The 25,394-nt window shown below is 43.0% G+C and overlaps 2 protein-coding genes across 2 annotated transcripts in view; both read left to right on the top strand.

Moving 5' to 3' along the window:
• The window catches only part of LOC123996450 (sushi, nidogen and EGF-like domain-containing protein 1), a 157,517-nt gene extending 146,190 nt beyond the window's left edge, over positions 1-11,327 (top strand). Inside the window, exons 28-30 of the mRNA XM_046299819.1 lie at positions 2,895-2,982; positions 11,000-11,079; positions 11,174-11,327. Coding sequence (XP_046155775.1) covers positions 2,895-2,982; positions 11,000-11,079; positions 11,174-11,199 — 194 coding nt within the window. The 3' untranslated portion in view covers positions 11,200-11,327. The remainder of the gene's footprint in view (positions 1-2,894; positions 2,983-10,999; positions 11,080-11,173) is intronic.
• An 11,111-nt stretch (positions 11,328-22,438) lies between these two features.
• ryk (receptor like tyrosine kinase) overlaps positions 22,439-25,394 on the top strand; it is a 94,167-nt gene continuing 91,211 nt past the window's right edge. The window contains exon 1 of the mRNA XM_046299817.1: positions 22,439-23,312. Within this exon, the coding sequence (XP_046155773.1) occupies positions 23,018-23,312 (295 nt within the window). The 5' untranslated portion in view covers positions 22,439-23,017. The remainder of the gene's footprint in view (positions 23,313-25,394) is intronic.

The raw sequence follows: 25,394 nt of genomic DNA, 5'->3' as shown, positions 1-25,394 counted from the left end.
CTCAATTCAATTCAATTCAAGAGGCTTTATTGGCATGGTAAACATGTTAACATTGCCAAATCAAATGAAGTAGATAATAAACAAAAGTGAAATAAACAATCAAAATTAACAGTAAACATTACACATACATAAGTTTCAAAACAATAAAGACATTACAAATGCAATATTATATATATATGGTGTTGTAATAATGTACACATGGTTAAAGTACACAAGGGGAAATAAATAAGCATAAATATGGGTTGTATTTACAATGGTGTTTGTTCTTCACTGGTTGTCTTTTTCTTGTGGCAACAGGTCACTAATCTTGCTGCTGTGATGTCACACTGGAATTTCACCCAGTAGATATGGGAGTTTATCAAAATCGGGTTTGTTTTTGAATTCTTTGTGGATCTGTGTAATCTGAGGGAAATATGTGTCTCTAATATGGTCATACATTGGGCAGGAGGTTAGGAAGTGCAGCTCAGTTTCCACTTCATTTTGTGGGCAGTGAGCACATAGCCTGTCTTCTCTTGAGAGCCATGTCTGCCTACAACTGCCTTTCTCAATAGCAAGGCTATGCCCACTGAGTCTGCACATAGCATGTCTTCTCTTGAGAGCCAGTAGCAAGTCTTTGATCACTGAGTCTGTACATAGTCAAAGCTTTCCTTAAGTTTGGGTCAGTCACAGTGGTCAAGTATTCTGCCATTGTGTATTCTGCCGGGCGGCAGGGTAGCCTAGTGGTTAGAGCGTTGGACTAGTAACTAGGAAGGTTGCAAGTTCAAACCCCCGAGCTGACAAGGTACAAATCTGTCGTTCTGCCCCTGAACAGGCAGTTAACCCACTGTTCCTAGGCTGTCATTGAAATTAAGAATTTGTTCTTAACTGACTTGCCTAGTTAAATAAAGGTAAAAATAAAACATTTAAAAATTAAAAAAATCTGTTTAGGGCCAAACAGTATTCTAGTTTTTTTGTTAATTCTTTCCAATGTGTCAAGTAATTATATTTTTGTTTTCTCATGATTTGGTTGGGTCTAATTGTGTTCCTGTCCTGGGGCTCTATGGGGTCTGTTTGTGAACAGAGCCCCAGAACCAGCTTGCTTAGGGGACTCTTCTCCAGGTTCATCTCTCTGTAGGTTATGGCTTTGTTATGGAAGGTTTGGGAATCGCTTCCTTTTAGGTGGTTGTAGAATGTCTCTTTTCTGGTTTTTGATAATTAGTGGGTATCGGCCTACATCTGCTCTGCATACATTATTTGGTGTTCTACGTTGTACACGGAGGAATATTTTTGCAGAATTCTGCATGCAGAGTCTCAATTTGGTGTTTGTCCCATTTCGTGAATTTGTGGTTGGTGAGCGGACGTTTAGGCCGAGGTATGTATAGTTTTTTGTGTGCTCTACGGCAACGGTGCCTAGATGGAATTTGTATTTGTGGTCCTTGTGACTGGACCTTTTTTGGAACACCATTATTTTTGTCTTACTGAGATTTTCTGTCAGGGCCCAGGTCTGGCAGAATCTGTGTAGAAGATCTAGGTGCTTGTTTTCCCCCCAACACCACTTTCCATAAATTGTATAGCAGACTCTCATGCCAAATGGAGTCAAAAGCTTTTTTGAAGTCAACAAAGACTTTGCCTTTGTTTTGGTTTGTTTGTGTGTCAATTAGGGTGTGCAGGGTGACTACGTGGTCTGTCATACGGTAATTTGGTAAAAAGCCAATTTGACATTTGCTCAGTACATTGTTTTCAATTAGGAAATTAACTAGTCTGCTGTTAATGATGACGCAGAGGATTTTCCCAAGGTTACTGTTGACGCATATCCCACGGTGGTTATTGGGGTCAAATTTGGGGTGATCAGTCCTTGGTTCTAAATATTTGGGAAGATGCCAGAGCTGAGGATGATGTTAAAGAGTTTAAGTATAGCCAATTGGAATTTGTGGTCTGTATATTTGATCATTTCATTGAGGATACCATCAACCCCACAGGCCTTTTTGGGTTGAAGGGTTTGTATTTTGTCCTGTAGTTCATTCAATGTAATTGGAGAATCCAGTGGGTTCTGGTCGTCTTTCATAGTTGATTCAAAGATTTGTATTTGATCATGTATATGTTTTTGCTCTTTGTTCTTTGTTATAGGGCGAAAAGTATTAGAGAAGTGGTTTACCCAGACATCTCCATTTTGGATAGATAATTCTTCGTGTTGTTGTTTATTTAGTGTTTTCCAATTTTCGCAGAAGTGGTTAGAGTCTATGGATTCTTCAGTTACATTGAGCTGATTTCTGACATGTTGCTCCTTCTTTGTCCGTAGTGTATTTCTGTATTGTTTTAGTGATTCACCATAGTGAAGGCGTAGACTCAGGTTTTCCGGGTCTCTATGTTTTTGGTTGGACAGTTTTCTCAATTTCTTTCTTAGGTTTTTGCATTCTTCATCAAACCATTTGTCATTGTTGTTCATTTTCTTCGGTTATCTGTGTGAATTCATTTATTTTTTTGATAGGGAAGCTAGAGGTCAAATATACTGTTAGGTTTTTTACTGCCAAGTTTACACCTTCACTAATACAGTGGAACGTTTTGTCCAGGAAGTTGTCTAAAAGGGATTGAATTGGTTGTTGCCTAATTGTTTATACGGTGGGTTTCCACACTACTTCCCTTCCATCTATAGCATTTCTTCATATTATTCAGTTCCTTTGGCGTTGATGCCTAATGATTGAGTATTGCTCTGTTCAATACCTTCCTCTCTGCCTCCCTTCTTCCTCTCTTCCTCCTTCCATACCTTCCTCTCCCCCTTCCTCCGCCCTCTCTCCCCAGTCCCTCATCTCACATTTAACAGCCTTGTAACTGTTGCTTCCTCTGGTTCAAAGATTCTCTATGTTTTAATACCTTTCTCTCTGTTTATCTTTGTCCTGCCGCAACCCCGACTGCAGTCTGCCAACGAGTGCCCCATCCGTGTACCCGCCTCTACTCTGAAACCAAGAGCATGCCCGTCTGGGTGGGTGAAGTCTGCCATTACCTGTGAGTGTCAAACAGCGGACAACAGTGATATCCTGTGCCTGTCAGGACTCACCCTCAATCTCGGTATACTGAAGCCTTTACAGATGCATATAGTATATACTGTGTAATAGTAGTATCAGTAGTACTAGACTAGTAGCAGTAGTAGTAGTAGTAGCATCATCAGTCGTAGTAGTAGTAGCAGCAGTAGTAGCAGTAGTAGCAGTAGTAATAGTAGTGTTACCTGTGAGTGTCAAACATTTAGGAGTACACCACATCAGTCATTGGCTTCATCAATAAGTGCATCGATGACGTCATCTCCACAGTGACCGTACGTACATACCCCATCCAGAAGCCATGGATTACAGGCAACATCCGCACTGAGCTAAAGGCAAGAGCTGCCGCTTTCAAGGAGCGGGACTCTAACCCGGAAGCTTATAAGAAATCACGCTACGCCCTCCGAAGAACCATCAAACAGGCAAAGCATCAATATCTGACTAAGATCGAATCGTACTACACCGGCTCTGACACTCGTCAGATGTTGTAGGACTTGCAAACCATTACAGACTACAAAGGGAAGCACAGCCGAGAGCTGCCCAGTGACACAAGCCTACCAGACGAGCTAAATTACTTCTATGGTTGCTTCGAGGCAAATAACACTGAAACATGCATGAGAGCACCAGCTGTTCCGGAAGACTGTGCGAACACTCTCTCTGCTGCCGATGTGAGTAAGACAGGTAAAGATTCACAAGGCCGCTGGGCCAGACGGATTACCAGGACGTGTACTGCGAGCATGCGCTGACCAACTGGCAAGGGTCTTCACTGACATTTTCAATCTCTCCCTGTCCGAGTCTGTAAAACCATGTTTCAAGCAGACCACCGTAGTCCCTGTGCCAAAGAACACTAAGGTAACCTGCCTAAATGACTAGCGACCCGTAGCACTCACGACTGTAGCCAAGAAATGCTTTAAAAGGCTGGTCATGGCTCATATCAACACCATTATCCCAGAAACCTTACACCCACTCAAATTTGCATACTGCACAAATGATGCAATCTCTATTGCACATCACACTGCCCTTTCCCACCTGGACAAAAGGAACACCTATGTGAGAATGCTGTTCGTTGACTACAGCTCAGTGTTCAACAGCATAGTGACCTCAAAGCTCATCACTAAGCTAAGGACCCTGGGACTAAACACCTTCCTCTGCAACTGGATCCTGGACTTCCTGATGGGCCGCCCCCAGGTGATAAGGGTAGGTAACAACACATCCACCACACTGATCCTCAACACTGGGGCCCCTCAGGGGTGCGTGCTCAGCCCCCTCCTGTACTCCTTGTTCACCCATGACTGCACGGCCAGGCACGACTCCAACACCATCATTAAGCTTGCCGATGACACAACAGTGGTAGGCCTGATCACCGACAACGACGAGACAGCCTATAGGGAGGAGATCAGAGATCTGACCGTGTGGTGCCAGGATAACAACCTCTCCCTCAACGTAATCAAGACAAAGGAGATGATTGTGGACTACAGGAAAAGGAGGACCCTGAGCATGCCCCCATTCTCATCCACAGGGCTGTAGTGGAGCAGGTTGAGAGCTTCATGTTCCTTGGCATCCACATCACCAACAAACTAACATGGTCCAATAGTCGTGAAGAGGCAACTTTAAAACCTATTCCCCCTCAGGAGACTGAAAAGATGGGTCCTCAGATCCTCAAAAGGTTTTACGGCTGCACCATCGAGAGCATCCTGGTTGCATCACTGCCTGGTACGGCAACTGCTCGGCCTCCAACCGCAAGGCACCACAAAGGGTTGTGCATACGGCTCAGTACATCACTCGGGCCAAGCTTCCTGCCATCCAGGACCTCTATACCAGGCGGTGTCAGAGGAAGAACCTAAAAATGGTCAAAAACTCCAGTCATCCTAGTCATAGATGGTTCTCTCTGCTACAGCACGGCAAGTAGTACCGGAGCGCCAAGTCGAGGTCCAAGAGGCTTCTAAACAGCTTCTACCCCCCAAGTCATAAGACTCCTGAACAGCTGATCAAATGGCTACACAGACTGTTTGCATTGCCGCCGCCCCCCCCCCGCCCCCCACCCACCAACTTCTACATTGCTGCTACTCTCTTTTATTATCTACGCATAGTTACTTTAATAACTAACTACATGTACATATTACCTCGGCACCGGTGCCCCCGCACATCAACTCTGTACCGGTACCCCCCTGTATATAGCCTCCACATTGACTCTGTACCGGTACCCCCATGTATATAGCCTCCACATTGACTCTGTACCGGTACCCCCTTCTATATAGCCTCCACATTGACTCTGTACCGGTACCCACATGTATATAGCCTCCACATTGACTCTGTACCGGTACCCCCCTGTATATAGCCCCCACATTGACTCTGTACCGTAATACCCTGTATATAGCCTCCACATTGACTCTGTACCGTAACACCATGTATATAGCCTCCACACTGACTCTGTACCGTAATACCCTGTATATAGCCTCCACATTGACTCTGTACCGTAATACCCTGTATATAGCCTCCACACTGACTCTGTACCGTAATACCCTGTATATAGCCTCCACATTGACTCTGTACAGTAATACCCTGTATATAGCCTCCACACTGACTCTGTACCGTAATACCCTGTATATAGCCTCCACATTGACTCTGAACCTGTACCCCCTTTATATAGCCTCCACGTTGACTCTGTACCGGTACCCCCTGTATATAGCCTCCACATTGACTCTGTACCGTAACACCCTGTATATAGCCTCCACGTTGACTCTGTATATAGCCTCCACATTGACTCTGTACCGGTACACCCTGTATATAGCCTCCACGTTGACTCTGTACCGTAATACCCTGTATATAGCCTCCACACTGACTCTGTACCGTAACACCCTGTATATAGCCTCCACATTGACTCTGTACATTAATACACTGTATATAGCCTCCACGTTGACTCTGTACCGGTACCCCCTGTATATAGCCTCCACATTGACTCTGTACCGTAACACCCTGTATATAGCCTCCACATTGACTCTGTACATTAATACCCTGTATATAGCCTCCACATTGACTCTGTACCGGTACACACTGTATATAGCCTCCACATTGACTCTGTACCGTAATACCCTGTATATAGCCTTCACATTGACTCTGTACCGTAATACCCTGTATATAGCCTCCACGTTGACTCTGTACCGTAATACCCTGTATATAACCTCCACGTTGACTCTGTACCGTAATACCCTATATATAGCCTCCACATTGACTCTGTACCGTAATACCCTGTATATAACCTCCACGTTGACTCTGTACCGTAATACCCTATATATAGCCTCCACATTGACTCTGTACCGTAATACCCTGTATATAGCCTCCACACTGACTCTGTACCGTAACACCCTGTATATAGCCTCCACATTGACTCTGTACATTAATACCCTGTATATAGCCTCCACGTTGATTCTGTACCGTAATACCCTGTATATAGCCTCCACGTTGACTCTGTACCGTAATACCCTGTATATAGCCTCCACATTGACTCTGTACCGGTACCCCCTGTATATAGCCTCCACATTGACTCTGTACCGTAACACCCTGTATATAGCCTCCACATTGACTATGTACATTAATACCCTGTATATAGCCTCCACGTTGATTCTGTACCGTAATACCCTGTATATAGCCTCCACGTTGACTCTGTACCGTAATACCCTGTATATAGCCTCCACATTGACTCTGTACCGTAATACCCTGTATATAGCCTCCACGTTGACTCTGTACCGTAATAACCTGTATATAACCTCCACATTGACTCTGTACCGTAATACCCTGTATATAGCCTCCACATTGACTCTGTACCGTAATACCCTGTATATAGCCTCCACATTGACTCTGTACCGTAATACCCTGTATATAGCCTCCACATTGACTCTGTACCGTAATACCCTGTATATAGCCTCCATGTTGACTCTGTACCGTAATACCATGTATATAGCCTCCACGTTGACTCTGTACCGTAATACCCTGTATATAGCCTCCACATTGACTCTGTACCGTAATACCCTGTATATAGCCTCCACATTGACTCTGTACCGTAATACCCTGTATATAGCCTCCACGTTGACTCTGTACCGTAATACCCTGTATATAGCTTCCACATTGACTCTGTACCGTAATACCCTGTATATAGCCTCCACATTGACTCTGTACCGTAATACCCTGTATATAGCCTCCACATTGACTCTGTACCGTAATACCCTGTATATAGCCTCCACATTGACTCTGTACCGTAATACCCTGTATATAGCCTCCACATTGACTCTGTACCGTAATAACCTGTATATAGCCTCCACATTGACTCTGTACCGTAATAACCTGTATATAGCCTCCACATTGACTCTGTACCGTAATAACCTGTATATAGCCTCCACATTGACTCTGTACCGTAATAACCTGTATATAGCCTCCACATTGACTCTGTACCGTAATAACCTGTATATAGCCTCCACATTGACTCTGTACCGTAATAACCTGTATATAGCCTCCACATTGACTCTGTACCGTAATAACCTGTATATAGCCTCCACATTGACTCTGTACCGTAATACCCTGTATATAGCCTCCACATTGACTCTGTACCGTAATAACCTGTATATAGCCTCCACATTGACTCTGTACCGTAATAACCTGTATATAGCCTCCACATTGACTCTGTACCGTAATAACCTGTATATAGCCTCCACATTGACTCTGTACCGTAATAACCTGTATATAGCCTCCACATTGACTCTGTACCGTAATACCCTGTATATAGCCTCCACATTGACTCTGTACAGTAATAGCCTGTATATAGCCTCCACACTGACTCTGTACCGTAATACCCTGTATATAGCCTCCACATTGACTCTGTACCGTAATAACCTGAATATAGCCTCCACATTGACTCTGTACCGTAATAACCTGTATATAGCCTCCACATTGACTCTGTACCGTAATAACCTGTATATAGCCTCCACATTGACTCTGTACCGTAATAACCTGTATATAGCCTCCACATTGACTCTGTACCGTAATAACCTGTATATAGCCTCCACACTGACTCTGTACCGTAATAACCTGTATATAGCCTCCACATTGACTCTGTACCGTAATAACCTGTATATAGCCTCCACATTGACTCTGTACCGTAATAACCTGTATATAGCCTCCACATTGACTCTGTACCGTAATACCCTGTATATAGCCTCCACATTGACTCTGTACCGTAATAACCTGTATATAGCCTCCACATTGACTCTGTACCGTAATACCCTGTATATAGCCTCCACATTGACTCTGTACCGTAATAACCTGTATATAGCCTCCACATTGACTCTGTACCGTAATAACCTGTATATAGCCTCCACATTGACTCTGTACCGTAATAACCTGTATATAGCCTCCACATTGACTCTGTACCGTAATACCCTGTATATAGCCTCCACATTGACTCTGTACCGTAATAACCTGTATATAGCCTCCACATTGACTCTGTACCGTAATACCCTGTATATAGCCTCCACATTGACTCTGTACCGTAATAACCTGTATATAGCCTCCACATTGACTCTGTACCGTAATAACCTGTATATAGCCTCCACATTGACTCTGTACCGTAATAACCTGTATATAGCCTCCACATTGACTCTGTACCGTAATAACCTGTATATAGCCTCCACATTGACTCTGTACCGTAATACCCTGTATATAGCCTCCACATTGACTCTGTACAGTAATACCCTGTATATAGCCTCCACACTGACTCTGTACCGTAATACCCTGTATATAGCCTCCACGTTGACTCTGTACCGTAATAACCTGAATATAGCCTCCACATTGACTCTGTACCGTAATAACCTGTATATAGCCTCCACATTGACTCTGTACCGTAATAACCTGTATATAGCCTCCACATTGACTCTGTACCGTAATAACCTGTATATAGCCTCCACATTGACTCTGTACCGTAATAACCTGTATATAGCCTCCACATTGACTCTGTACCGTAATAACCTGTATATAGCCTCCACACTGACTCTGTACCGTAATACCCTGTATATAGCCTCCACACTGACTCTGTACCGTAATACCCTGTATATAGCCTCCACGTTGACTCTGTACCGTAATAACCTGAATATAGCCTCCACATTGACTCTGTACCGTAATAACCTGTATATAGCCTCCACATTGACTCTGTACCGTAATAACCTGTATATAGCCTCCACATTGACTCTGTACCGTAATAACCTGTATATAGCCTCCACATTGACTCTGTACCGTAATAACCTGTATATAGCCTCCACACTGACTCTGTACCGTAATACCCTGTATATAGCCTCCACACTGACTCTGTACCGTAATACCCTGTATATAGCCTCCACATTGACTCTGTACCGTAATAACCTGTATATAGCCTCCACATTGACTCTGTACCGTAATAACCTGTATATAGCCTCCACATTGACTCTGTACCGTAATAACCTGTATATAGTCTCCACATTGACTCTGTACCGTAATAACCTGTATATAGCCTCCACATTGACTCTGTACCGTAATAACCTGTATATAGCCTCCACATTGACTCTGTACCGTAATAACCTGTATATAGCCTCCACATTGACTCTGTACCGTAATAACCTGTATATAGCCTCCACATTGACTCTGTACCGTAATAACCTGTATATAGCCTCCACATTGACTCTGTACCGTAATAACCTGTATATAGCCTCCACATTGACTCTGTACCGTAATAACCTGTATATAGCCTCCACATTGACTCTGTACCGTAATAACCTGTATATAGCCTCCACATTGACTCTGTACCGTAATAACCTGTATATAGCCTCCACATTGACTCTGTACCGTAATAACCTGTATATAGCCTCCACATTGACTCTGTACCGTAATAACCTGTATATAGCCTCCACATTGACTCTGTACCGTAATAACCTGTATATAGCCTCCACATTGACTCTGTACCGTAATACCCTGTATATAGCCTCCACATTGACTCTGTACCGTAATAACCTGTATATAGCCTCCACATTGACTCTGTACCGTAATAACCTGTATATAGCCCCGCTATTGTTATTTACTGCTCCTCTTTATTTGTTATTATATTTGTTTTTCTTACCTCTTACTTTTTTTTGGAGGGGGGGGGGTTGAAAACTCCATTGTTGTTTAAAGGGCAGGCAGTGAGCATTGTAAGTAATTAAGCATTTCACTGTAAGGTCTACTACACCTGTTGTATTCAGCATTTCACTGTAAGGTCTAGTACACCTGTTGTATTCAGCATTTCACTGTGAGGTCTAGTACACCTGTTGTATTCAGCATTCCACTGTAAGGTCTACTACACCTGTTGTATTCAGCATTTCACTGTCAGGTCTACTACACCTGTTGTATTCAGCATTTCACTGTAAGGTCTACTACACCTGCTGTATTCAGCATTTCACTGTGAGGTCTACTACACCTGTTGTATTCAGCATTTCACTGTAAGGTCTACTACACCTGTTCTATTCAGCATTTCACTGTGAGGTCTACTACACCTGTTGTATTCAGCATTTCACTGTGAGGTCTACTACACCTGTTGTATTCAGCATTTCACTGTCAGGTCTACTACACCTGTTGTATTCAGCATTTCACTGTAAGGTCTACTACACCTGCTGTATTCAGCATTTCACTGTGAGGTCTACTACACCTGTTGTATTCAGCATTTCACTGTAAGGTCTACTACACCTGTTCTATTCAGCATTTCACTGTGAGGTCTACTACACCTGTTGTATTCAGCATTTCACTGTCAGGTCTACTACACCTGTTGTATTCAGCATTTCACTGTAAGGTCTACTACACCTGCTGTATTCAGCATTTCACTGTGAGGTCTACTACACCTGTTGTATTCAGCAGTTCACTGTAAGGTCTACTACACCTGTTGTATTCAGTGCATGTGACTAATACAAGTTGATTTGATTTGTGCTCCCCAGGTACAAACGGACGTTTAAAGTGCAGCAGGATGTTTGTTATCGAGAGATCTGTGAACCACCGCTGCCCAAGAAAAGTCCCAGTGAGTTACAACAATGTGAATAGAGGATATTACTGTACAGAAGGAAGTCATCCAAATATAATAACAATCCTCTTGTTTTCTCTTGTTTCAACAGACAGAAGAACCAACAGCCAATCATAATGGTTGGTTTTCTATGATACAAATTGTATTTGTCACATACAACAGGTGTAGATAGACCTCACAGTAAAATGCTGACTGACCAGCCCTTAACCAACAGGTGTAGACCTCACAGTGATATGCTGACTGACCAGCCCTTAACCAACAGGTGTAGACCTCACAGTGAAATGCTGACTGACCAGCCCTTAACCAACAGGTGTAGATAGACCTCACAGTAAAATGCTGACTGACCAGCCCTTAACCAACAGGTGTAGACCTCACAGTGATATGCTGACTGACCAGCCCTTAACCAACAGGTGTAGATCTCACAGTGAAATGCTGACTGACCAGCCCTTAACCAACAGGTGTAGACCTCACAGTGAAATGCTGACTGACCAGCCCTTAACCAACAGGTGTAGACCTCACAGTGAAATGCTGACTGACCAGCCCTTAACCAACAGGTGTAGATAGACCTCACAGTAAAATGCTGACTGACCAGCCCTTAACCAACAGGTGTAGACCTCACAGTGAATTACTGACTGACCAGCCCTTAACCAACAGGTGTAGATAGACCTCACAGTAAAATGCTGACTGACCAGCCCTTAACCAACAGGTGTAGACCTCACAGTGATATGCTGACTGACCAGCCCTTAACCAACAGGTGTAGATCTCACAGTGAAATGCTGACTGACCAGCCCTTAACCAACAGGTGTAGATCTCACAGTGAAATGCTGACTGACCAGCCCTTAACCAACAGGTGTAGACCTCACAGTGATATGCTGACTGACCAGCCCTTAACCAACAGGTGTAGATCTCACAGTGAAATGCTGACTGACCAGCCCTTAACCAACAGGTGTAGACCTCACAGTGAAATGCTGACTGACCAGCCCTTAACCAACAGGTGTAGATAGACCTCACAGTAAAATGCTGACTGACCAACCCTTAACCAACAGGTGTAGATAGACCTCACAGTAAAATGCTGACTGACCAGCCCTTAACCAACAGGTGTAGATAGACCTCACAGTAAAATGCTGACTGACCAACCCTTAACCAACAGGTGTAGATAGACCTCACAGTAAAATGCTGACTGACCAGCCCTTAACCAACAGGTGTAGATAGACCTCACAGTGATATGCTGACTGACCAGCCCTTAACCAACAGGTGTAGATAGACCTCACAGTAAAATGCTGACTGACCAGCCCTTAACCAACAGGTGTAGACCTCACAGTGAAATACTGACTGACCAGCCCTTAACCAACAGGTGTAGATAGACCTCACAGTGATATGCTGACTGACCAGCCCTTAACCAACAGGTGTAGATAGACCTCACAGTGATATGCTGACTGACCAGCCCTTAACCAACAGGTGTAGATAGACCTCACAGTAAAATGCTGACTGACCAGCCCTTAACCAACAGGTGTAGACCTCACAGTGAAATACTGACTGACCAGCCCTTAACCAACAGGTGTAGACCTCACAGTGATATGCTGACTGACCAGCCCTTAACCAACAGGTGTAGACCTCACAGTGAAATGCTGACTGACCAGCCCTTAACCAACAGGTGTAGACCTCACAGTGAAATACTGACTGACCAGCCCTTAACCAACAGGTGTAGATAGACCTGAAATGCTGACACCAGTAAAATGCTGACTAGACCAACTGACTGACCAGCCCTTAACCAACAGGTGTAGATAGACCTCACAGTAAAATGCTGACTGACCAGCCCAACAGGTGTAACCAAGTGAAAGGACTGACCAGCCCTAACCAACAGGTGTAGACCTCACAGTGATATGCTGACTGACCAGCCCTTACCAGCCCTCCAACAGGTGTAGATAGACAACAGATGTAGACCTCACAGTGATATGCTGACTGACCAGCCCTTAACCAACAGATGTAGACCTCACAGTGATATGCTGACTGACCAGCCCTTAACCAACAGATGTAGACCTCACAGTGATATGCTGACTGACCAGCCCTTAACCAACAGATGTAGATAGACCTCACAGTGAATTACTGACTGACTTATAAGCTTTTTCCTCAATGATGCGGAGATAAAATAAGAAAATAAAAACATGAGAAATAAAACACACTTAGATGACCCCTGTTGTAGGATGACACATGTTGTAGGATGACCCATGTTGTAGGATGACCCATGTTGTCCAGAGATTGGCCTGTTGGACAACCCATGTTGTCCAGGGATTGGCCTGTTGGACAACCCAGGTTGTCCAGGGATTGGCCTGTTGGACAACCCATGTTGTCCAGGGATTGGCCTGTTGGACAACCCATGTTGTCCAGAGATTGGCCTGTTGGACAACCCATGTTGTCCAGGGATTGGCCTGTTGGACAACCCAGGTTGTCCAGAGATTGGCCTGTTGGACAACCCATGTTGTCCAGAGATTGGCCTGTTGGACAACCCAGGTTGTCCAGAGATTGGCCTGTTGGACAACCCATGTTGTCCAGAGATTGGCCTGTTGGACAACCCATGTTGTCCAGAGATTGGCCTGTTGGACAACCCAGGTTGTCCAGAGATTGGCCTGTTGGACAACCCATGTTGTCCAGGGATTGGCCTGTTGGACGACCCATGTTGTCCAGGGATTGGCCTGTTGGACGACCCATGTTGTAGGACGACCCCTGTTGTCCAGAGATTGGCCTGTTGTAGCCCCAGCTTGAGTAAAGACTATCAAGCAACCAACTGGAACAATGAGAATTGGCTGTTCATCAATAATTAAATGTACTAGAAACAGTCCAGTGTAAAATCCAAACATGATACGTACCTCATCACTTCCATGTTATCGGTTTAGTCTCTCAGCTCAGGAAAATGTGTATAGTAAGACTGTCTGTTTTATCACAAGCAAACACTATCTAAAATATGGATTGATTGCTATACCATGGTCTTACCCTGCCCCCCCCAAAGATTCAACCGTTTTCCCTCAGCGGCCAAAACAACAACAATCACTACTGGAAAATAAAGTGTCTGTTTTTATGGTTCTAGACTCTAAAACCAACGTCACTGCTAGCTATCATGTAAATAGTGTTTATAGGCTGTTTTCTAGGTTCATATTTTAATAATAATAAATAAATGTTAAAATGTACTTTTGTGGCATGTTTTTATTTCATCTGTATGTACAATTTCATTGTGCATGAATGTCTAAAACTTACAGACGTTTTTATGTGAAACAAAGTAGACTCGATAATTGGACGATAATTGGAAAGGGCAGGGCGTCTATTTGGAGATTGCATATGAGTTCTCTGCATGCATTGCATAGTAACCCACCACGAGGTGTCTATATTGTATCAATGTGATCATATTTTGGATAGTCTCTGATTTTATTTAAGTTATAGTCTAATCAAGCAAAATGGGTCTTTTTTTGAATTAAGGAAACAGGCTAAACAGATCTGTTTAGGCCAAACAACATCTTAACCACACACCTGTAATGTAGTTGGGGCGGCAGGTGGCCTAGTGGTTAGATTGTTGGACTAGTAACCGAGAGGTTGCAAGTTCGAATCCCTGAGCTGACAAGGTACAAATTCTGCCCCTGAACAGGCAGTTAACCCACTGTTCCCAGGCCATCATTGAAAATCAGAATTTGTTCTTAACTGACTTGCCTGGTTAAATAAAGGTAAGTAGTTAGCACACATTATGCTGTTCAGTATTGCTCGTTGTTTGTTATGTTATGAGAACCCCTTATGCTGTTTGTTATATGAGAGCCCATTAGGCTGTTCAATATAACTTGTTTTATGTCTCCTTTTACAAAGTAGACGTTGTAAATTACCATTCATCTCCTCTGCTCGCTCGAAAGCTTCCATTCAGGTTTCCCCCCCTGCGAAATTTGAAGACGGTGTGCTTCCCAGACACACTGCTGATGAATAGGCCATAGAGATAGATAGAGGACTCATCTTTGTATCTGTGCCATTATAGCGTACGTGACAGCACGGGCAGCGCCGTTGAGGCTACCTCCATTTTGAAGTAGGACATATTCACGATTGGCTCATCCCTCCTAATGACCCGATTGGACATCACTTCAACTGGGTTTTAACCAGTGAGAAATGGCTAGCTTAGTTAGCAGCGTGCAACTAATAGCGTTTCAATCGGTGGCATCACTCTCTCTGAGACCTTGAAGTAGTTGTTTCCCTTGCTCTGCAAGGGCCGCAGCTTTTGTGGAGCAATGGGTAACGACACTTTGTGGGAGGCTGTTGTTAATGTGTTCAGAGGGTTCCTGGTTCAAGCCCAGGGTTGGGGCGAGTGACGAAATCAACACTGTTATATGGGACACCAGGAGGTATCAACTAGTGAAGTTGGAAGTCCCACCAAATCGACTACATTTAAATGGTGGAAGCCCTCAATGGCGCTGCTCATGCCCAACTGGCCGCTAGAGTCCTCTATTATTCTCTATGGTACAGACACACACGCACCCCTTTTTGCCTCCCTCACCAGGCCCCTCCTCTTTCCAATGAAATCTGAGATTGCAAAGGGAAGGTAGAATGACCTGTGTGACTCTAGCCACAATAACGGTTAACTACAACAGTGCAATTTGCGGTTCACCTTCAGAATAAAAGTCCCCGAATTGAAAGTGATTGAAACTGATACAAATATTAGAATCATCATGCCATATTTGGAATAGATCATGCTAAATGAAATCGGAATGTTATATACATGTAACAAAACACAATCATTTGTTAATTTGACACAACAACAAAAAAATCTGTTGAAATCGCACTGTGGATGTAGTAGACTTTATGATTGCATTGGGGTGGGATCTTTATATGCACTAAACAACCTAACCTATGGATGAAATGGGGTATCAGTAACACTCACAGAACAACAACTGTGTAGAGTTTTAGTGTCTCTTATTGCAGGACTATGAAAACCAGTGTGAAACATTCAGCATGTTAAAGCTGAGGATTATCAGTGTGAAAACAAGGCAGATGTTTACGGCAAGAATAGGAAAGAGCTCATCCTTGAACATGGGGAGATATTCAAGATGATGCGACCAAAGGCTACCTTGAATAACCCAACAGAGTGGGACGTGTATCATGTGCAAAAAATAACCCGGCAACATTCATCACAGCTATGTAATCCACGCACCCCAGACATTACTAGTAGAGCTGGACATGACAACAGAAAGCAACCTGCCTCCACATATACCTCTATCCAGACATTACTAGTAGAGATGGACATGACAACAGAAAGTAACCAACATGTACCTCTATCCAGACATTACTAGTAGAGCTGGACATGACAACAGAAAGCAACCTGCCTCCACGTGTACCTCTATCCAGACATTACTAGTAGATGGACATGACAACAGAAAGGAACCTAGTAATGTACCTCTATCCAGACATTACTAGTAGAGATGGACATGACAACAGAAAGTAACCAACATGTACCTCTATCCAGACATTACTAGTAGAGATGGACATGACAACAGAAAGCAACCTGCCTCCACATATACCTCTATCCAGACATTACTAGTAGATGGACATGACAACAGAAAGGAACCTAGTAATGTACCTCTATCCAGACATTACTAGTAGAGATGGACATGACAACAGAAAGCAACCAACATGTACCTCTATCCAGACATTACTAGTAGAGATGGACATGACAACAGAAAGTAACCAACATGTACCTCTATCCAGACATTACTAGTAGAGATGGACATGACAACAGAAAGCAACCTGCCTCCACATATACCTCTATCCAGACATTACTAGTAGATGGACATGACAACAGAAAGGAACCTAGTAATGTACCTCTATCCAGACATTACTAGTAGAGATGGACATGACAACAGAAAGCAACCTGCCTCCACATATACCTCTATCCAGACATTACTAGTAGATGGACATGACAACAGAAAGGAACCTAGTAATGTACCTCTATCCAGACATTACTAGTAGAGATGGACATAACAACAGAAAGCAACCTGCCTCCACGTGTACCTCTATCCAGACATTACTAGTAGATGGACATGACAACAGAAAGGAACCTAGTAATGTACCTCTATCCAGACATTACTAGTAGAGATGGACATGACAACAGAAAGTAACCAACATGTACCTCTATCCAGACATTACTAGTAGAGATGGACATGACAACAGAAAGTAACCAACATGTACCTCTATCCAGACATTACTAGTAGAGATGGACATGACAACAGAAAGCAACCTGCCTCCACATATACCTCTATCCAGACATTACTAGTAGAGATGGACATGACAACAGAAAGTAACCAACATGTACCTCTATCCAGACATTACTAGTAGAGATGGACATGACAACAGAAAGCAACCAACATGCTGCCTCCACATGTACCTCTATCCAGACATTACTAGTAGAGATGGACATGACAACAGAAAGGAACCTGCCTCCACATGTACCTCTATCCAGACATTACTAGTAGAGATGGACATGACAACAGAAAGCAACCTGCCTCCACGTGTACCTCTATCCAGACATTACTAGTAGAGATGGACATGACAACAGAAAGCAACCTAGTAATGTACCTCTATCCAGACATTACTAGTAGAGATGGACATGACAACAGAAAGTAACCAACATGTACCTCTATCCAGACATTACTAGTAGAGATGGACATGACAACAGAAAGCAACCTAGTAATGTACCTCTATCCAGACATTACTAGTAGAGATGGACATGACAACAGAAAGTAACCAACATGTACCTCTATCCAGACATTACTAGTAGAGATGGACAAGACAACAGAAAGCAACCTGCCTCCACGTCAAATCAAATCAAATCAAATTGATTTATATTGCCCTTCGTACATCAGCTGATATGTCAAAGTGCTGTACAGAAACCCACCCTAAAACCCCAAACAGCAAGCAATGCAGGTGTAGAAGCACGGTGGCTAGGAAAAACACCCTAGAAAGGCCAAAACCTAGGAAGAAACCTAGAGAGGAACCAGGCTATGTGGGGTGGCCAGTCCTCTTCTGGCTGTGCCGGGTGGAGATTAGAAACCTAGAGAGGAACCAGGCTATGTGGGGTGGCCAGTCCTCTTCTGGCTGTGCCAGGTGGAGATTAGAAACCTAGAGAGGAACCAGGCTATGTGGGGTGGCCAGTCCCCTTCTGGCTGTGCCGGGTGGAGATTATAACAGAACATGGCCAAGATGTTCAAATGTTCATAGATGACCAGCAGGGTCCAATAATAACTGGAGCAGCTCTATCCAGCATACAGAGCAAGCACTCATATGAATTGTCTAGTGTAATCACATTTTCAGATAAATGTACATTTTTCATCATTTATTAGGATCAACGTTGGTATATTTTTTATTTTATTTTACTAGGCAAGTCAGTTAAGAACAAATTCTTATTTTCAATGATGGCCTAGGAACAGTGGGTTAACTGCCTATTCAGGGGCAGAACGACAGATTTGTACCTTGTCAGCTCGGGGATTCGAACTTGCAACCTTTCAGTTACTAGTCCAGCACTCTAACCACTAGGCTACCCTGCCGTCTCTACACTCTAACCACTAGGCCACCCTGCTCTCTAACCACTCTAACCACCACTAGGCCACCCTGCCGCCTCTACACTCTAACCACTAGGCCACCCTGCCGCCTCTACACTCTAACCACTAGGCTACCCTGCCGCCTCTCTAACCACTCTAACCACCACTAGGCCACCCTGCCACCCTGCCTCTACACTCTAACCACTAGGCTACCCTAACCACTAGGCCACCCTGCCGCCTCTCTCTAACCACTCTAACCACTAGGCCACCCTGCTGCCTCTACACTCTAACCACTAGGCTACCCTGCCGCCTCTACACTCTAACCACTAGGCTACCCTACCACCTCTACACTCTAACCACTAGGCTACCCTGCCGTCCCATATTAACCGTACTCAGGAAACTAAATCTACAGTCTACACGTTTGAAAAAGTAGAACAATTATTTTCTGAAGCTACATTTGTAGGGGTAACATATCGTAGAACACAAAGCACAAAGACATGGGATTTTCCCCAGACACAGACCACTCATTTGTTCATTGACAGGTGCGATGGCAAGCATTCTCCTGTTGAAATTCACCATTCCATATAAGTGTCTATCATCTCCACTAACTAGAGAGGATTATGACACAATAAGAGAGGGAAAGTGGTTTAGTGGTGGCATATAGATGTCGATAACAATCTGGTTAAGATTTAGTGGTGGGATTATAAATGTCTACAACAATTTAGTCAAGATTTAGTGGTGAGATTATACACATTAAGACCTTCCTAATATTGAGCCCCCTTTTGCCCTGAGAACAGCCTCAAGTCGTCAGGTCATGGACTGTACAAGGTGTCAAAAGCGTTCAACAGGGATGCTGACCCATCTTGACTCCCAATGCTTCCCACAGTTGTGTCAAGTTGGCTGGATGTCCTTTGGGTGGTGGACCATTCTTGATACACACAGGAAACTGTTGAGCGTGAAAAACCCAGCAGCGTTACAGGTCTTGACACAAACCGGTGCGCCTGGCATCCACTACCAAAACCCGTTCAAAGGCACTTCAATATTTTGTCTTCCCCATTCACCCTCTGAATGGCACACATACACAATCCATGTCTCAGTTGTCTCAATGCTTCAAAATCCTTATTTAACCTGTCTCCTCCTCTTCATATACACTGACTGAAGTAACATCAATAAGGGATCATAGCTTTCACCTGGATTCACCTGGTCAGTTTATGTCATGGAAAGAGCACGTGTTCATAATGTTTTGTACACTCAGTGTATATGTCTACAACAATTTGGTCAAATCTGGCTTTAAAAAAAATGCATTTAATTTTTTTTAACCTTTATTTAACCAGGCAAGTCAGTTAAGAACATATTCTTATTTTCAATGACGGCCTGGGAAGAGTGGGTTAACTGCCTGTTCAGGGGCAGAACGACAGATTTGTACCTTGTCAGCTCAGGGGTTTGAACTCACAACCTTCTGGTTACTAGTCCAACGCTCTAACCACTAGGCTACGCTGCCGCCCCGATTTCTCTTTTATTTAACCAGGTCGGCCAGTTGAGAATAAGTTCTCATTTACAACTGCGACCTGGTCAAGATAAAGCAAAGCAGTGCGACAAAAACAACAACACAGAATTACACATAAACTAACGTACAGTCAATAACACAATAGAATAAGTCTGTATACAGTGTGTTCAAATTTACATTTACATTTAAGTCATTTAGCAGACGCTCTTATCCAGAGCGACTTACAATGAAGTAAGGAGGTAAGGCAACAAATAGGCCATAGTGGCGAAATAATTACAATTTAGCAAATTAACATTGGAGTGATTAGATGTGCAAATGATGATGTGCAAGTAGAAATACTGCTATAAATACTGGTGTGCAAAAGAGCAGAAAAACAAATATGGGGATGAGGTAGGTAGTTGGTTGGATGGGCTATTTACAGATGGGCTGTGTACAGCTGCAGCGATCTGTAAGCTGCTCTGACAGCCGATGCTTGAAGTTAGTGAGGGAGATATGTCTCCAACTTCAGTGAGTTTTGCATTTCGTTCCAGTCACTGGCAGCAGAGAACTGAAAGGAAAGGCGGACAAAGCAGGTGTTGGCTCAATGAAACAATCATAATATTAAGTTATAGAATAATGAACTCCTTACAGCAATACCAAACTGAAATCAAGGGCGGCCAAAGGAGGTGTTGGCTTAATGAAACAAACTGAAATCATGGGCATTCTGTACAGATTCGATATTGTCCTTGATTATGAATTCTGGCGTTGGTGTTAAAACTGTCAGACGGAGGCAGTTGAGGTATCTATGTGTGTTTGTTTTCCAAAGCAGTCCTTTCAGGGTAAAGAATTAACCAATTTTGTGACAAAGGACTGTTGTATGAGTTGACAGAGAACACAGTACTTGTTTAGAAAGATGTAGCTGAGTGATATAATTTTATGATATGCCTGTTTTGAATTACTCATGAAGTTAATGAAATCATCTAATGAAATATAGATTGAATCTCAGAGGTTTCATTTCGTGTTTCATGTCATCTGTACAAAGTTGTGTTCTGTGAGTGTCACTGAGTAGAATGATAGCCCATTTCAAAGGGTGCACAGTCTCTAATTTAGGCTGTACACATCCAATATGTACTGTATGTTCAATGCCCACTAGGCTGTATGCTTAATGTGTCTCATTTCACACTGTTTTTTTTCAGAGTTCCACAATAAGAGCTAATACTATAATATTGGTGTAAACAGTACAGAGTTCTGTTTTGTGAGTGTCACCGAGTAGGCTGATACTCCATTTCATGGGTGCAACATCCATAGGTTAGGTTGTACAGTAAACATAAGTATGCTCACAATGCAATTCTACTACATCCACGGTACAATTGCAACTTATGTTTACTTGTTTTGTGTCAAATTGACAAATGATTGTCTTTTGTTGAATTTATATAACAACTAGTCCAAATATGGAATGATTCCAATATTTATATCCGTTGGAATCACTTTCTTTTGCGGGACTTTTATTTTGAAAGCGAACCACTCAATCCACTATTTGGGAAGTGTACGGGAGGGCATGGGACAGAGAATTGTATAGTTCCGGTGGATAAAGTTGTATATGTCAACTGTAGGGGCGCTCGTGTTTAAAAAAAAACTTTATTTAACTAGGCAAGGTAGTTAAGAACAAATTCTTACTTACAATAACGGCTTAACTGTCTTGTTCAGGGGCAGAACAACAGATTTTTACCTTGTCAGCTGGTCCAACGCTCTAACCACGAGGCTACCCTGCCGCTCCATGTTACTGGCAGAGCAAGTATTTGGAGGGAGAGATGCAGGTTGAAGTGGCCAGAGTCAGGGTAGTGCAGGTGTTGTATGCTGAGGCAGTGAAGAAAGTAGAGGAGGATGGGTCAAGGGTGAGGGATCCTGAGAAGATCCCTGTGAGTAGTAGATCTGTGCCAGCACAGAGGGATAGGCCAACGAGTGATATATGTTTCAGTAAGGTTGGCTTCTAAAGAGTTGATAGAAATGGTTATCAACTGTACCACAGAAATGCAATGTAAATCACAGAAAATAGATGTTGTGGTGGAAGCTGCAGAGAACTATTTTGGTATATGAGATTTGACCAGAAGGGTTACAGGGTGTGTTGAGTGGCGGTGTCCCGTCCTTCCAGGTCGGTGGCACCGTGCAGGAACAAATAGGTTCAAAGTAGTGGAACGGGGTAGTGGGTTTTTAATGAGTGTAGGTGGCAGCTGCAGTGAATTACCTGGGAGTATAAGATTTTACTGCAGAACAGTTTATGGGGTGGTGATTGTTATGAAATAGTGTTATATAGGTGTAGGGTTAGTTTGTGGTGTATTTTTTTTCTCCTTTTTAGGAACAGGAATAATGAAGAGAATTTAATGTAGATAGGCCGTGACTGGCCTTCCGCTTTAATGTAGTAGATGGTGGTGGTGTGTGCACCTTTAAATCGAATGTGATCCGCCAACCCCAATGAAGAAGAAGAAGAGGAAGAAGAAGAAGAGGAGGAGGAGGAAGTAGTTCATTATTGTGGCTAGCTTCACACTGGTGGAAGAACGGACCATGAAAAGATAGATATGTTATAGTCGTGGAAAATCTGAACTATTTATATTTTCTAAAATGAAATAGATCAAAGTAATAGAACACGTGTAAAAGATTGCGAATCTAGAATTGTATTTAAACGTTTACAAACTTGACAAGAACCAACAAACCAAACGGTCGAGTCTGGTCGAAGTTAGCTCGTTCGGCTAATCAGTTAGCTAGCTAATCAACTATCAAAGGAAAAAACGGCTAAACTCCAAACAAAAAAAAACAAAATGATCGTTTAAACATCAAATAGTTTCCTTTTTTTTTTTTTTTTAAGAAATTAACTTTTTTTGAGCTACGGATGAAAAAAAAAAAAAAGTGTAATAAAATCCCAACTCGTGAAGAAACACAACAGCTAACGGCTACAACGGTGATGTTGTTAGGGCAACGGGGACTCCGCTGTGGCAACCCGTCGGTGCGTCGACGCTGGACACCTTGGCTTCAGTGGCGACTCGGGGCTTTCTTTTTCCTGCTGTTGCTGGAAGGGACCTTGTGTCTGGCCAACCCCGGCATTAGCACCGTCTCTGCTCTGGACATCAACAACCACCCCAGTGTCAACGTCTACATGAGCGAGGAGGAGGTCAGCAAGCTTTTGGGTAAGTACAAACACACACACACACACACATGTATATAAATATATTTTAAATAAAGGACTTGATTTAAAAAAAACAGCTAACTAGCTAGCAGTTGGTTAGCTGTTAGCTCATGTTAATCATACGTATTTAGTTAGGTATCGGGCATAGGAGTTAGTTTTACATGTAATGTGGTACTGGTGTGTGTTGTGAGGGTGTACTGTATACTCTGGACTGCTTGTAAACTGTCTAACTAACTAGTTAGCTAACGTTAACCGGCTAAGCTACACCGGTTAGGTAATAACTTCAGGTGAGTCCAGACAATATGGACCGCTGAGGAAGTGGGTTTTCTTTTCCGAGGAACGTTTAACTCATTCATAGACGGTAACAACCGTTCAGAGCCTATTGACGGTAGTGTCTTCTGGACAGGGTAAATGACGCTCGATCTGAACGTTAACGCAATACTTACGGTAATAATATATCTATGGTATATTGGCGATCACACAATGTAATGTGCATCCCGACACCTACTATGCAGGATGGAAACAGGACCCCCCTCCAGGACTGAATAGACCAGCGAGTCCAGGTTACATGCATTCTAAGCCAAACACATGCATTAACTTATTAGAAGTATATTTAAAGAAGCAAATGAATCTGAGATCTTGTTAAACCATCTCATAATGGTATGTCCATACTAACATGAGCCATATGAACCCATTGCATGAACAGTAGGCGACGGCCAAGCTTCTATGCTGTTCAATGAACATTCAATGGGTTCCTGTTGTTTGTGTTGTTACTGAAATTAGGCTATGTTCTGACTACCAGTGTAATAACCATTATACCACTAGTGCAAAAACAACAGCCATCCTGTTCATTGGATGTTTTTAATATGGGGGTTTGTTAGCTAGCTAGAGATATGCACTAGAAGGTGAGACGGGTAGCAGTTTGGAAGCAGTCGTTATCGTAGTGAGTGCCACGGCAAAACTAGGCCTTTTTGCTGGAGCAACCATTTCCACAAGGAAAGGAGAGAATAAACGTTGGAGCTGAGAGAAGCTCTAACAGCCTCTGGTAATATGGACTTTGCCCAATTTGGGATGGACTTGGTCCCATTTGGGATGGACTTGGTCCCATTTGGGATGGACTTGGTCCCATTTGGGATTCACAGATGGGCTTCACTTGAAGCTGGTTTTTATTATTTTGACCTCCCCACATTATAATTGGAAGAAGTGTAAACTCTTAACTGCCTATTAGCTAGAAAGGCCAACTCCTAACACATGTGGTCTAGTAGCAGCTGGTTAAACAAAGGTTAGCAGTGTGATGGAAAAAAAATCATGTCCAAGTCAAGAAAGCTTTACCAGCAGCCAGTGGCATTGTACTCATGGCTTCTTGTTCAACCCTATGCAGATACTTCAGTGAGTATAGTTAGCTCCAACGAGTGTAAAAAGTTTACGAGTTAATAAAGTTGACATTATAAAGAACATTACCCTTGTTTCTACAGTTGGTATGTTATTTAAAATGTGTTTTTATTCTGTTGCTAATATTCATAACACAGAAATATATCACTTTTTTTATATATATTTTTTAAAGTACTTAAATAACATATATTTTTGTGGATCCCCTGGTTGAATAACCCTTGCTGTAACATTATCTGTAGTTGTACTTACTGAAGCATAGTGCTCTGGCTAGACTGGGCGGCAGGTAGACTAGTGGTTAGAGCGTTGGGACTAGTTAACCGAAAGGTTGCAAGATCGAATCCTTGAGCTGACAAGGTAAAAATCTGTCAATTTCCCCCTGAACAGGGCAGTTAACCCACTGTTCCTAGGCCGTCATTGTAAATAAGAATTTGTTCTTAACTGACTTGCCTAGTTAAATATTTTTTATTTTTTTAAGTTGAATGTTTTTAATGTTTTAAAAATAAATAATTTAGTAACATTTTTGGGGGGTACTTTTACCACTTTTTTTTTCTCCCCAATTTTGTGATTTCCAATTGGTTGTTAGTCTTGTCCCATTGCTGCAACTCTACAGATTTGGGAGAGGCGAAGGTCAAGAGCCATGCATCCTCTGAAACACGACCCTGCCAACATGCACTGCTTCTTGACACACTGC

The sequence above is a fragment of the Oncorhynchus gorbuscha genome, linkage group LG15 (genome assembly GCF_021184085.1).
Source record: "Oncorhynchus gorbuscha isolate QuinsamMale2020 ecotype Even-year linkage group LG15, OgorEven_v1.0, whole genome shotgun sequence".
Classification (NCBI taxonomy): Eukaryota; Metazoa; Chordata; class Actinopteri; order Salmoniformes; family Salmonidae; genus Oncorhynchus; species Oncorhynchus gorbuscha.
This window is presented reverse-complemented; position numbering and strand designations above follow the sequence as displayed.